Source organism: Squalius cephalus (genome assembly GCF_949319135.1).
Source record: "Squalius cephalus genome assembly, chromosome: 11".
Lineage (NCBI taxonomy): Eukaryota > Metazoa > Chordata > Actinopteri > Cypriniformes > Leuciscidae > Squalius > Squalius cephalus.
The window spans coordinates 23241191-23257262 of NC_137132.1; the positions used below are offsets into that span (position 1 = coordinate 23241191).

At 36.6% G+C, this 16072-nt stretch overlaps 1 protein-coding gene across 2 annotated transcripts in view; it reads right to left on the minus strand.

Moving 5' to 3' along the window:
• stard13b (StAR related lipid transfer domain containing 13b) overlaps positions 1–14430 on the minus strand; it is a 44148-nt gene extending 29718 nt beyond the window's left edge. The window contains exon 1 of one of the 2 annotated variants that reach the window (XM_079885583.1): positions 14033–14430. In XM_079885583.1, the coding sequence (XP_079741709.1) occupies positions 14033–14156 (124 nt within the window). In that variant the 5' untranslated portion in view covers positions 14157–14430. Of the gene's footprint in view, positions 1–4796; positions 5047–14032 lie in introns of those variants that run through there. The other variant, XM_079885582.1, reaches the window with a different exon arrangement.
• Between the last annotated feature and the right edge of the window lie 1642 nt (positions 14431–16072).

Genomic DNA, 16072 nt, shown 5'->3' on the forward strand with positions numbered 1-16072 from the left:
ACTGGATACTATAAATTAAGTATGACAACTAATTAGGCTTGGTTACAGTACACCTTTGTTGAGTTTTACACTGTCTTAGATGACACATTGTTGCTTAGTGCCTCTCTCATTCCCGTTTGATGGCTTGAGACCAGATATTTAAATTCAATGGGCACCAGGTGATCCATTTTTATACTGCCAAATTGATCAAAATGATGTTTCAATGTCATGAGAGTGATTTTTATTACTGTCAGCAGCCCTTGACATTCTCATTAGCTATTGGCAAATCAAACGTTCTTCCAAATTTTATTTTCTGGCATCTATATTCAATTGAATTACATTCAAATAAAACTATTTTGGAAATATCATGCTAGCTCAACCCAGGGAGGAAAATCAGAAACTATCATTAAACATTTTTTCCAGAGATATGAATAGCTCATTGATTTTATGCTTTGACAAAATGTGTCTCTGTGTGTTTGTCTCCATGTATGAATGGGTGTTTATGTGTTAGGATGGGAATTTTTTAATATTGTGTGTGCAGCTGTTACAGATGTGCAGAGTGTCTGGTGTCCAGATGGGCATCTAGAACTCAAAGCACCAGTGCACCACAGGAATCAAAGCAGCTCCATTATTATAAACATCACTAAAGTATCTAGAGCTTCATTTCAGAGCTACCTCAAACACCAAAAGGAAAAAGAAACTCTTTATGGAGACTAAGTCCATCAGAGTAGAGTCTTAAAGATAAGAAACAAGATAAGTATAGGATACTATTGGTGTCTTCTAGGTTGGAATGCTATATCTGAGTGGGAGAAACTAGAGCTCAACTTCCTGTCTACGGTTGCCACAACAACAGAACTTAAATAATCACACACAATTTCTCAAGCCTCATTTAAAAAAAAAAAAAATGTAAAAAAATTATATATATACATATAGCCTTTAAAAAATGTTGGAGGAATGGACTTATTTTTAAAAAGCCACAAAAAGCTCTTATATGCTCATACCTGGCAATACATTGAACATTTATGATCTATTTAAAGATTATTTTTTACACAATCAAATAAAATCAACCAACATTGTGAAAACTGTTAGACAAATTTAATTTTATGTGAGTGTAAGAGTGTTAAGACGAAGATATTTAGCAGTACGAAGTAAACATCAGCAGCAAAAAGGCTGACAAAAATAATATATATATATATATTTACTGTATATTAAATATCAATATTTAAATACATATTTATATTAAAACATTTTAAAGCATGTGTAATGCCACATGAGTATGTTTGTGGACATTCCTGAGTGATAATGCAAAAAAACCTTAACAAATTTGTGGAAATCAATCATACTTCACAACTCCATCAGCATGTTTTCCACTGAGGTTTATTTCACAAATTTAATTAAAATATCTAACATAGCTGCTGTATTTTCTGTAACACATTTCCAAAACTCATTTGTTTGACCTTCCTAAGGCTGATGACATTTAATTTCACTGTTCCTGAACATTATAACCCAACGTTAATCTGTGTGCTGCACATTTTATGGAGAATCCGTGCTTGCAAGGTCTGTGCATGAAGTCCGTTCTGGATGATCCTATTGTTTGTTAACATTGTTAGGGTCTGAATCTGGCTTGAACTGGTTTGAAATTTACGCCATCCTCAATATTTACACTAGAGAAGAACTCGCAGTTATGGAGGGGCGGGACATTTCCTGAACATGCGCTAAGCACTGCCAATCACAACACACTGGGCCCACTGACCAATCACAGCACTTTTCGTATTGCGGAAGGAGGGGCTTCAAAGAAATATGAAATAAACGACGTGTTCGGGCCAGACTGGGGAGAGGGGAGCTGTAATAATTTCTTGAGCATCAAATCAGCATATTAGAATGATTCTTGAGCAACTCTGCTTGTTTGCAATGCAAAGGTAAATAAAGAACTGGCTGTTTTCTTTTTTCAAGAAACACTAGTATACATATATATATATATATATTAGGGCTGTCAAACGATTAATCGCGATTAATCGCATCCAAAATAAAAGTTTGTTTTTACATAATATATGTGTGTGTACGGTGTATAATTATTTTCTATATATAAATACACACACATGCATGTATATATTTAAAAAATATTTGCATGTATATAGTGTGTATATATATTTATATTATATATAATTTATATTATATATAAATATTTTATATATAAATAACAATTTTTTCTTAAATATATATGCATGTGTGTGTATTTATATATAGAAAATAATTATACACTGTACACACACATATATTATGTAAAAACAAACTTTTATTTTGGATGCGATTAATCGCGATTAATCGTTTGACAGCCCTAATATATATATATGTACATAAAGGCTAATGTTTTATGTATTTTGAGGAGCAGAGAAGAGTGCCTAGAGAGTCTAGCATTCCTCGTCGAGTCAGCCTGTGCGTAAGTTGATGAAAACGTAATGCACTTCCTGCTAAAAGGACAAAACACGTGTCCGATATTCTCAGAAATTCGTTGGTCAAAAACCTTGTAACTCCATTTGATTTGGGTAAAATTTTTATAATGACGCATACAAGTGTCTGGCCACATATAAAGCCACAATATCAACTTTGACAATTCAGTTTAATTATTTTTAAAAAAATACAGTGTTTTCTCCATTTCCTGAAAAGTAGCGTTTATGGAGACGATACACAAATACACAAATAAAGTAAACTTTGGGTATTTGTATCTTTCTTAGTTTGGGCCCCTCAGTGTCTATGTCAACAAAACAGAGTAGGTGGAATTGGAGCCTTTTGCCTCCAACCCTCCTTAGAGCTTAGGATGAACTCACACTCTTCAGCACTATACCAACATACGGGAAACATCCTTTTGGAGGGAAAAACCTTTACTGTGTAAACAAACAATACATCAGATATTTTACTGGTTGCACGTGACTGACATAAACAAGAACTTCCTACAATATATCTAGGTTGATTGTCTAAAAAACTTGTGAATGGACTTCCTGTTTGGAATGGATTTGTCCTTTACCTTCTCCACAAGCATGCAGCAGATCCATCAGGATTTGACACCACCATAATACCACAAATAAGGAAGGTATTACAGCAGTTGTCTGTCTTGTGTTCCTCCAAAACTAGATACCCCTGATGACAAACCAGACACCACAAATTCAAGAGGACAAGACCCAACACGCCCTGCCGTAACACCTTATCGCAGCCCATCAAGATCTAAACGTGAGACGTATACCTGCATTTCTGAGAACATCTCCATTCAGAGAACATTCTGCGTCAGGTAACCTGAGAACATTCTAGAAAACAACTCTGAGGTCAGTTAAAGAATGTCCACGCAAGTGACATAAAAAATGGGAAAGACAAATCACAAACGAGATCTCTTTAATGTCTCATTTGTTTCTCCTGGAAAGAAATGACATTAAAAAGAGAGTGAACTGATGCTTTTGCATTCTGCTTCTCAATTTTTTTTTCCTACAAAAAACTATGGTAATCTCACGTCTCATCAAAAGAGATCTCAAAAAAGTCTGAAATTGTGGTCAGATGAGCCAAAACACCAAAGGCTGCCATCAATATTTCAATATGAACTCATATGATCAAATTCTTCCGAAACCAACTTATCTGAGCTATGGAATAAAATTCAATAACTCTAACTCTGCTTTAATACATCTATATATCTATATCTGTATATAATGTTTCTCCTTGAAAGCATTGAGGCTAAAAGGAGAGCGAACTGAGACTTTTGCTGAATTGCTCTGCTCCTAACAGTTTGTTCTAAAATAAATAAAAAACACTAGTAAATGTTCTGCTTCTTAAATTAGTTTCCTACAAAAAAGTCTCCTCCAGCGTTTCAAAATATATCTCTAAAAATGTGCTCAGATTAGCCAAGATACCAAACACTACAATCAAATGTCTGAGCTTTCAGTATGAACTCAAGTATTTCTCATCAAATTATTACAAAACCAAAACCACAGTTTCAAAAAGCTCTAAACTATTCCCGTATGTTAATAATTATCCCATTTGTGTCTATTTTTATCTCTCCTGAGGAACTTTAACTTTCCTGAGGAAGACATAACAGCTGATGCTTAAATAAAACATAACTGAGAATGTCATTAAGTCTCATACAGTTTTTCCACTTAGATGAAATGTACAATTCCTGGTATAAAAAGAAAGAAACAGGTGTTATCTTCAAGAATATGTTAAATGAGGGCAGCCCTTCAAAAGAGTGAATGGTCTGTCAGGGTCTCAATCACCCTGTAATGTCTGCAGACGCCTCAGGTAAACTCTAGTTGATGAACACAAAGCAAAGGGGAGGAGTTAAGATGTCAAATGCCTGAACAGCTCACCATTGTCTTCAGCTGAAAACAAAAGTTGGAGGTGTGATGGCGACAAATAAGAGTGTCCCCACTAAATATACTTTCTTTTCTGCCTCAATATAATGCAACATGAATAAAGTGCAATGAAGAAATGAACTACATAAGGTTTTGAGTTAAATGAAGGTTCAAAGGTCAAGCTAGGGATTGTTACGTGTAACTAAGTTCATTAGTTTCTGAATGTCTAACTAGAGATAAATCAGTCACAGAAATGTGTGTGTGAAATCTGAGTCCTGACACTGTCCGACCCATAGTTTGAGACCGTTCCCTATTAAAAGTTCAAGTGAAAGACAAGTAATGGGTATAATATCTCAACAAAGACTGGATATGTCTTTAGGTTTTCAAAAGGTTATCAAGCACAATGTAAAGATACACCTCAGAAACTCGACTTTGACTCATAAAATCTCATATAACATGCCATGTTGTTCCACCTGGTCATACCTGCCGCTATCCTCTTCAGCAGCTGCTGGCGGGCAATGATCCTGCCCAGCCTGTACCCGGAGCGCCGTCTGAGGTGGTCCATCCTCAGGTAAATATCCTGCGTCTCTGGGGTCATGTTGCCCAGGCATTCGCTGCTCTCGGTGCGTGGCAACTGCCTGTACATGATCACACAATGTAAAACGTCCGGCCCCCCTCACCCTGAAAACAAACACCTGAAACAGTCAACCAACTGTCTGTCTACCAACAAACCAGCACGTGCGAGATGCGAGTCCGTTGAGCACTAGAACCTGAGAGGAGAGCCAGCAGTCGGGCCCGCCCCCTGTTCGAGTCACATGGCTAGAGGTGAGCCAGTGAGAAGCTAGGACGGAGGGGGAAAGCCTTGTGACTGAGCTGAATTCAAGGTCTGTGCGAGCGCTGCTCGGTTCAGGAGGGAAATATAAATACCAGAGGAATGCCTGTGAACTGAGCGAGTGGAGAAAGCTGGAGAGCAGGGGGCCGTGGGAGGGGGAAAAGAAAAACAGCGTGGATAAGAGAAACACCCAGACCAAAAAGAACAAGCCTGCTGCTGTGAAGCACCACTCAGGAGCCAAGTTTGCACAGGAGGAGTTTGTTAGTTGGGGAAAGAGAAAGGAAAAGTGGCAGAAAGAAAGAAAAGCTTGGTATTATAGACCATTAACGTTTTTGTGACGTATATCCAAAAGGAACGGCTTCTCGAACAAGAAAGATTGTAGGACGGGACTTGATTTTGTCTATGAGGAATTGATTGGATCATTGTGGGTTACTACTGCTTTGAAGAGAAGAGATGTCACTGCAAGAAGGAGGGGAAGCTATTTTCATTAAAGATTATGAGGGCACATGAATTAAAAGAAAATAATGATGTGCACAGATAATTTATCATTTATAATAAATTCTGCAATATTCAATAAAAAGACACAGAAGTGGCTATAGATAAATAAATAAAAAGGTATCTTGTTGGTAAACTCGATCCCCAACCCCCTATTTGCTCTGAGCACAGTAGGGCTCACAGCTAAAAAGGCCATTTCACACATTAAAATCAGTTAAAAAGGAAACATCTTAACTGTAGGTCAAACACAAAGACCTTTCTTTGTGATGTAATAATGTGCACTTATCACCTGGCCTGAATTTCCTGCCACATTTCTTAAAACGTGGTGCCAAATAAATGTGAGTCATTAATAATGTTAACACACTTAGCTCTTAGCTCCACTTGCATTATTACAAATAAAATTATAAAATCATAAAAAAGAGAATAAATTAATATTTATATTAACAATAAAAATACATGAATGTATCGTATGATAATTACATAACTTTTTGTAATTTTATTTCAATGCTTTTATTAAACATTGTGTCAAAAGTAGAAATAAAAAATGTATGCAATGCATATAAGTTATTATTATTAGTTAATAATCAGTTGTATCAGTCATAATCAGTAAAATCAGCTGCATCAGTCATAATCGAGCAAGAAAAAGCAGTTGATCTCTAATGCTCTCTGCATTAACAGATATTTCATGAATGCTGATGCTTCAATGAAAGAAAAATGAGATCTATGTGAATTTTGTGCACTACAAATTTCCTTTCAAGGTACAGTAGTTGCTTTGTAACTACCAATAAAGCAAATAACATCCAAAATTGCATGCTTGCTATCTGTTAAACATGTCACATGTGTACATAAATCAAATGTACTTGAACATAAATGTAGTGTACATAAATGTAATTCATAAAAAAAGTAAGGCACTCACAGTTTAGCTATACTAAAGCATGCTAAATAAATACAAATGAAAAACTAAAGGAAAAATTTCATAATTCTTTGAGTTATGAAAATGAATGAACGGAAGGTTTGCAAGAGCATCTGTTCCATTGCTGCATGGAACAACCAGAGTCTTCAGACTGAAAATAGACTCCACTTCAGACTGAAAATAGTTCCACCCTCTGTTGACTAAACTCCATCACTCTTAAGGCACTAGAGAACAGCATACAGTTACAGTAAGCATGCGTTATATGCCTCTCGCTCCTTGTCTATGTGTGAGCGAGCACATAAACAAATGAACAGGGTACGAATGGGCACGACACCAAGTTAAACACATTCTGTGCCCCCTCCCAGACTGGCACGCACTAGCCGTACTCGAAACCACACAAAGACCGCAATTCAACCAGCGCCTGCAATCCTGCAGTTATTTATACATAAACTACCCCTATCCCTCACTCCAACGCCCCTCGCCACAGGAAAGTTTTCATGTTTTCTACTCTGTAACGGTTTTAAGACGTTCTGCGCTGGTTGTGTCGCTACATTAAAAATGATCTCATGTGTTGACCCAAAGCTTGAGCTTATAAACAAGGTACAGTTCGCACTCCTGCTATCTAATAATGTACAAAGGTGCTCTTTACACTACAGGTGTAACTCCCTGGGCAGGAGTTTGAGTGATGAACCAACTCTAATGATGCGATTAGTTTTCCACACAGAACCACACATGATTAATGTTATCCTGAATGTAACAGCACAATGAAAAATAATATATAATTAAAAAAGAACATTAATAATAATAAAAAATAAATGCAGTGATATAAATAAAAATGACTCTACACAAATCACTTCAGGACAGTGTGAAACAGGCCGGCAAAAATAATATGTACTCAGTTTTTGGCCACAGTATAAATGATTAACGGTTAACTGCTTCAAATATTTCATTGCTTGTGTTTAGTAATTCTTCATTCAGTGACAGCCTACTGCAGTTTTGGCACAGGTTTGGTTTATTTGGAGGAAATAGGTGGTAACAAGTATACTATGTACTTCACTGACCCCATTTTACAGCACAATGAGCATAAAATCAGCTATTATATCATCATATATCATAATTTCAGTCACTATAATTGTATAGACATGCAATGTCCTCTCGCATTTAATGGTTTTGCATGGAAATGGCTCACAAGTACTCATTGATTGGGGAAGCACTCTGAAATAAAACTTTCAAAAAACTATTTAAAAAAGCTACAACTGGTGTAGATCAGTCAATTCAATTATCAGTAGCTTATTTTTAGAGAGCGAGAACAAGGACAGGTTTTTGTGTATACGTCTACGGCTACTATATTGACTGATAAAAAAATCTAGACTTTATTCCTTTATTAACTAAGATTGCCCTTTAGATTGTCTCTCCTCCAGCATATTTCAGCTTTATGTAGGAGAAGATGTGTTACTGAAAACAGATCAAACATCATTGTCATGCAGAACTGAGTGCTTTGCTTTGCCAGATTTAGCTCAATATTCAGAGCCAAACTTGCCACTGCCAAGTCTCTCATCATCTCTATACTGGAGCCAGGGATGAACGTCTGACAGCTCTCAGAATAAATGTATGCAAAAGTGGAGGAGAGAACAGACCCTCCTCACCACTCGCCAAAGAATGCACATTCCACATGCGCTCTCTCTCTCTCTCTCTCTCTCTCTCTCTCTCTCTCTCTCTCTCTCTCTCTCTCTCTCTCTCTCTCTCTCTCTCTCATTTGAAGGGACACCTTAGAACGGTTGTAGTAAAGGCTTATTAGGCCAGCTATTATTTGTTTAAAATAAACTATTCTTAAACTATTCTTAAAAAATAATCTTGATATAGCAATTACTATAATAATTTGAATGCAAAACCATTTTCAGTTACTGCATTTTGAGAATTAACTAACCCTAACCCTAACCCTAACCCTATACGGTAGAGGGGGCACTATTTAGCATTTTTTGAAAGAGTACAGAATCTCAGAAATAATCTTCACACGGGCAAAAAAAAGTAGCGGAAACAAGCAATAAAAGCATTGCTTATGCACATGGTAGTCTTTTTTTCAAAAGTCGATTTTCTCAGCTTTTTATTTAAAAGAGTTGCTTTTTTAATGAGACTTACCCACATTCAAATGTTGATATAAAAGAATGCGTAGAAGAAGCTATAATAAAACTTTTTTGTTTTTTTTTAAAGCTACACTGTGTGATTTTTACCCCCATCTAGCGGTGAAATTGTATATGACTACCCAGTGAAAATTAGTTTCTGTTCCTCTCAATTCCGAAGGCGTTTAAACTCCTACGGTGGCCGTATTATTCCAAGATTAACATGGCTTCCAGTTATCACTTCGTCCATGACAATAATAAACAATACGTCTAAAATGAATAAAACTACAGGACAGATGTCAGGACGTAAACGTCACCCTTGGAATCGGCTATCCCAGCATAATCAGATTAGGCTAACGTTACAATGTGTACAAAGTAAAAGCAATTAAAAATAATAATGGTTAGACAAGCAACTATAAAACTTCGAATTTGCACAAATTAATTACAACAGGCTGAATTACCTGTCGAGAAGAAAGCAGGCAACCTCGGCGTCCGTTTTAAAATCTTTTCTCCTCATGAGCTCTTTCCATCTGGGAAAAGTTACTCCAATATTGACTATGGTCTTGCTGATTTGTCTGTCGCGTTGACGTTTTAATTCTCTCTTTCAAATGTGAGTACACACACACACACACACACACACACACACACACACACACACCACACTATCTTTCAAATCTGCCGGCACTCGCGAGCTCGCGAGTAATCTCCCCCTCGCATTCGTCACGGTGTCACTGAGTGAAAAACGCAAAAGGCGAAGCTTGAATTTACAGGCATGTCCCTCTTTGGCTAATGTAGTTTCAAGATGGAGGGGCAACATGGCGACCGGCATTCGAACCCCTCACCCGTATGTACTTTCAATGGCAGATTATAAACTTAAGAGAATACTTTATTACTTGAAAGAAGTAAATATATATTAATGAGCACATATATTTTTGAAAGAACTAAGTGTTTTTTGCTAAGAATCAACTAAAAAAGTTACACAGTGTAGCTTTAAGAAAAAAAAAAAAGGCTCTGTTCTTTCTTTTTTTATACAGTATTGCATGTTCAGATATTCATAAAACAAAATATTGTGGGAGGGGCATTACATTTTTGCATCAAAAACGCTGGCGGTGGCTGACAACTTTTTTTTTTTTTAAGTGTAAAAGGAGTTATGGCAATTTAAGGTCTTTAAAACAGCACTTATTAAGGTCTTTAAAACAGCTGGATATTGTGGGATTTGTAGCATCACATGGGCAAATGCATTAGCATATGACTGCCTCCAATAGTTACACATTATCGTACCATAGGTTCCGTCCACTATCGTTCAGTCGCTTAATGGCTGACACCTGTCAATGTGAGCTTCACGTCAAAAGCAAAAATATTATAATCACTGTCTTGGTCCAAACTGGATGCAGTATACAGATACGCATGAAATTTCTGACATACTCCACGCGCTTGAGTCTGCTGACAACAGGACAAATGAAAGAGTGAAAGAAAGTTCACTTTGACGTGAACGTTCGCTTTGTTTGTCGAGCATTTGACTGTTGATCGTTTTGGGCACAGTGTAATAGTGCAATAATAAACTTTTGTTGAAAGAGGAAGCAGCCAACGATCTGACAGCAGCTGCATCATAAACCGCAAGTAAACAATTTCATAATGCTCTGTCTGTATATGACGTTTTTATAGATATAGTTTTCAAAACACTTACTCTCGTGCAATAGCTAGGGGGCGTTAATCGTCAATCGTCTGTGATGATAGTGGTCCTGACAGAAATGAATAAATAAGACGGGTTTATTTTCTGATGACAAAAATTCATTCATAAAAAATTGTAATGAAGCAAAACCAAGTTCCTCATCGGCAGCAGTTCAAAGCTTCCAGATGGCCCTCAACTCTTGTACTCATGTGCAACGTCATTCCTCAGCCAACAAAGAAAGAGAAGCCACTGCTCCAGATTCAACCTAGCTGTCTTAACACGTTTTGAACTCAGTGGCGACAGCATGAAAGAAATCTTAACCTCAGATCTTTTAACAGCGCGGTGGATGTTTTTTTGGATGTTATACAGACAGCGCTACTTCACGGTCATCTTGGTACTAAATCTGTGTATTTTTCCACTAGCCAAGGCAGAAGCCAGAAGCATCTGCCAAGAAAGCGTAAATGTATTTGTACACCTTCATGAATTAATAGCTACATTTTGATGGAAACGAAAATAAACAGTTTTGTGGCTTCCACAATCAGGTCAGATGAGGATTATCCACAAGAGAGGCCTGTCAGAATGACAGCGGATTCCGAATAAAACGTCCTGGCTGAGAAATCCGGTCTGGGATGCTGACTCCACAACTTAGGCATACAGAGAGCGAAGATATCAACACAGCCAGTGGAAAGAAAAGTTATCGGCATAATATTTACTCTGTGGGTTTCTGGGAAGGGCCGCTGAATGTGGGCGGTTGCCAGATAAAACCAGCAGGTGCTTGCGATTCGCTCCAGGCAGGGAGAGACGGCAGACAACGAAATGTTTCTGCTGTCTCCACTGAATTCTGGTTTGATTGAGTCTCCCATTGAAAATGTCAAAGCTGCATCACATTTATGAGGAATCTGGTCCTTTTTTAAGCATAACTTTATATGGTAACAAAGACTGGACCGTGTGCAAAACGAGCTAAATGTTGTTGCAATCCGTCTTTCCCGTTTTTAAGTGGCTCTTTTGCAAATGGATTGTCAGGAGATTTGAATGATGCCTTAGTGTGCTAGCCTCAAAAGTGTTGAAATCGAGGCCATAATGCAATCATAATGCAATGATACACAAATCCCTCATTCTACAGTATGCGGGCTGCCATGCTTTAGTCTTGAATGCCACACTCACTGACAGCCCACTGATTTTATGATATGCACTGTACACAAAAATGTGAAATGCTGGGTGAAATTACAGGTTCTAACTAAGCTGAATGGCTGTAATGCAACTGTTTTTTAAAAGTTTATTATGGGTCTGCTAGAAAGAATCAGAATGGTATGGTGAGCACTTTTGAGAAATAATCACTAGATATGCCAAATTTTTACTTGTTTTATTTTATTTTTACAAATCAGTTCTTGAAAAAAAAAAAGTTGTGATGTAAGTTACATCTGTGAAATGATCTGAGGGAAATATTGAAAATAATTTCTTGCTTTGGAACCTGACGTGTTATTTAAAAAAAAAAAAAAAAGTCATTCTAGTTTTTTTTCATACTGTGGTATAATCTATTTTAGATAAACTCATAATATACTGAATTGATCTAAAACAGATTACACCACAATAATCAATGAACAAAAATCCCTGTAATTGGTCACTTTTCCTGTCTGTCAGAATCTATTCCTGTCTAAATATGTGGCTCTTGGCCAGAATAAGCTATTATTTGAACAGAATCAAAATCTTGTGTCTGTAATGTTTGTTTCAGATACATTACCATTCAAACTTTTGGGGATATAGGTTTTCTTTTATTATTAGTAATACTTTTATTCAGCAAGGATGCATTAAAATGATGAAAAGTGACAAAAAATGCATTTATAATGTAAAAAAAAAATTATTTACAATAAATGTTGCTCTCTTGAACTTGCTATTCATCAAAGAATCATGTTTTGCACAAAAATATTAGGCAGCAAACCTCTTTTCAACATTGATAATAATAAGAAATGTTTCTTGTGCAGCAAATCATCATATGTGACCCTGGATCACAAAATGTATTATTCATATATACCCTATTTATTCAGCTTATGCATAAATCTCAATTTCAAAAAATGTACCCATGTGACTGGTTTTGTGGTCCAGGGTCGCATATTAAAATTATTTCTGAAGGATCATGCGACACTGAAGAACTGGAGTGATGATGCTGAAAATTCAGCTTTACTTTCACAGGAATAAATGACATTTAAAATATATATTTAATTAGAAAAGTTATTTTAAACTGTAATAATATTTTACAATATTGCTGTTTTGACTGTATTCACTTTAGTGAGCATAAAATACATTTAAAAACCTTTTAAAACCCAAACTCTTTTGAAAAAATTGTAATTTACTCAATTTCAATTAGTCTAAAGCTTATAACAATAGACTTTGTTTTGAAGGCCAAAACTGAAAGGGGGAGCTCTATCTACCACAATGTCCGTCATGGTTGAACTTTTAATAGAGGCTCAAGTCAGACTGAAATATACCCCTCTTGGGAGCCACAATGATCTTTCCACTGTCATGCCTCAAAGGGCTCCTCATTGTTTGGCATGTGAATAAACAGCCAGGCCAGATCGTGCGCATGACTGCCACCTACATAGGGCATCACATCACTGAAATACATATATGGAAATGAACGTGATAAGCATTGCCAACAATCCCTCCATATTTCATCACCATCCCCATGGTAGCCCGATCACATGCCCAAATAAACAAGACAAATATACAAGCTGTTAAAGATTTAAATCTAATAACAGCAGAGTTTTAATTACTGTCCAATAAAACAAACAGATGGGCCACCATACAGAAAAGTGAAACTCCAATATGAGAGGTGATTACAAGTGTTTTCCACTAAAGCACCAGGTTGCATTGACTGACATCTAGTGGTCAAACATTGTCGTTAAGAGTCAAGTAGTTTCTAAAAATGTTTAACACGTCTGCCAGTAAATTCCTACTTTAACAAATGCACTAAGATTAAATGTTGAAAGTACTGCCAGTAGTTCGATAGATTATGCAAAACTCTTCATTCGTTGTGTATGAAATGAAGTTGCTGGAGCCTATACTAGTATTAGTTTAAGTAGCAGCATATATTTATAAGGCTATTTTCAGGTCGAGGCATGTTGATGTATGCTTCAAATTATTATAAACGTAAACCATTTACGCACTTTTATTTTGCCTATATGATAGTTACCTTCCATGAATTGTTTGACAAATCAGTGTGTGTGTTATAATTGTTTAAATTTCGCTGAAAGTGAAAATCCTATAATTTGCTCTATAAGCAGGTTCTATGACAACGTGCACAATGTTAAATGAACTTTATCTTAGGCAATAATGATGTCAATAATGAATGGGGGGGGGGGGGGGGGTGGCAAAATTGTGGCAAACAATTTAAAGTAGGCTATATGTAAATGCCTAATAGCCTACAGACATTCAGTTTCAAAATTACACCTACTCTGAGAGATATTTATTTAGGCTACATCACTACAATTTGCTCGATGTATCTCCAAACCACTAACGCTAACGAAAATACGAAGGTTAAGCAATTTTAAACTTCAACATCTGTGCTCTATAATCAGAATAAAGTAAATTAATGCAAACTATGTATAAACCCATGTTGTGCACGTCATATCACTGTCATTTCACATGAACGCTACAACGCAGGGAGCGTGAACTTTCAGTGTCACTAACCTGCAAGACGTCTCTCTCTGACACTTTTCCACAATAAATCCCAAGCTTTGGTCGTGGATTCTCTGAGATGCTCACTGAAAGATCGCCTGAGTGTCAATGTGAGAGACTTTCGTTTCGCTGTCATCGTCAATCCGCGCTCATAATAATAATCAATCAGTGGCTCGCGCGCGAACTCCCGTTATAGTGTCTCAAAGATAGCGAGACTCCTTGTAGGATACTCTTCTTCACCTGCCCCGCAGACACAAACCGCGACGGGAAACTTTTCCGAAAAATAAATGCATAGCGAAACGAAAAATGTGGCAATAATCTCCCAAATAATCCAGTTTAAGGCGCGCGTTGGTAAAAGACGCGCAGCCGCTGTCTGGAGTCGCCGTGTGTTGCAGAGCAGATGTGGGTTTGTTTGAAGTTTCTCCTTCAGCTTGTAACATATGATCACTCTCCCTCTCACACACACACTCTCTCTCCCTCGCTCTCTCTCTCTCACTGCTTCTTTTCACTGAGGACTTCATCACTATACTGAGGACTTAATTTCACAGATCACCCTCAAGCCTCACCAAAAACTCACGCATTCCATATTAGATTTCCCAGGAAAAAACGGTATTAAGAAAATGCTGTATTTGTAAAATCTTAATAAATATTATATATATTGTATGTCTGGGAATATTTGAATTACACCGTAAAACAAAATTGCTGCCTTCAATTTTTAAGTAGCCTACAATCAGCTGAGATGTTTAAGTCATTTCTATTTAATCTGACTTAAAAAAATTAGTTGAATCTGGTATGAAAATTGCTTAACTTATTTAAATCAATGCAAAAACATGTTGTCATAACTTACTGATCATATATTTTTTACAATCTAGAATTTGAATATCACATGCAATGCATTTGCGAACAAAAATACATTACATTTTAAAATATTAATAAATACATATAAACAATAACATTATACTATAGGCCTGTATTCTGACAGTGACTTTTCAAATACTCAAAAAGCACAAAACTCTGCTCACTAAACTAAAATATAATATTAAATGTAATGTAATGTAATGTAATGTAATGTAACGCAACGTAACGTAACAACAAGTTCTTCGATTGAAAATAGTACATACTAAGTGTACAAAAATAAAGGTACATATTGAAGAAAAAGGTCATGCTGAGGAAGGGTAGACATACCATGAGCACTGACGGCTCATTTAATTATGGGCCTCTATGGATTCCATTTTGGACTCAGCATGGCATTATCATCATAACGGAGAGGAGATTGCTTTGTGAGACAGGTTTTCTGTCTAATGTGAAGGGTTGATCCAAGCTGAGAGGTCTGGAATGGAAAAGTTAGGCGACGGCAAAAAGAGAAACGAATACCTTTCACATAAATGACTAAACTCGTAACAGATACTATCAGAGTCTATTCTTCCTGGATCCAGGATTTGTTATGAAATGAATGAGGTTCTAACATAAAGAAGTGCAGTATTTGTTTGTCTTTTGAGATCAGAGAGGACAGTGTTAACCAGCCAGTTGTGTGTCTAGGTTGGGAACAGGTAGGTGTGTGGCTGTTTTTTAGGTGAGTGTTAATGCTCCTGAGCTTTATTCACTAATGGAGTCATCTGATGGGAAAGACCAACCAGGAGAACATGAGGGGGTCATCTGCTGTGCCTCAGCTTACGTGTCAAAGGTCAAAGGTTAGGGCCAAACATTTCCACTCTTGCGGGATCTGCAGTGGAATGCCTGGCTTGGCGATACGACCGTCTGACCACTTAAAGAAAAGACTAGGAATTGGTGTGCTCAGAGGTCGACCAAATTTGAATTGTGCCAATATGATATCTTGAGTGGAAAAGCCAATTTTATTATGCATTTTATAACTATATTTATGTAATTTATTTATAAATAAATCATATATAGCACATAGTGTAGTATATGTAAAAATGTATATAGCTATATAAAGTAATAGTTTATAAAAAATAAATATAACCAGACAAATAGATAGAAACTTCAATATCTAGACTTGAGTGGTTAAAAAAATAAGCTAAAATGAAGACCACC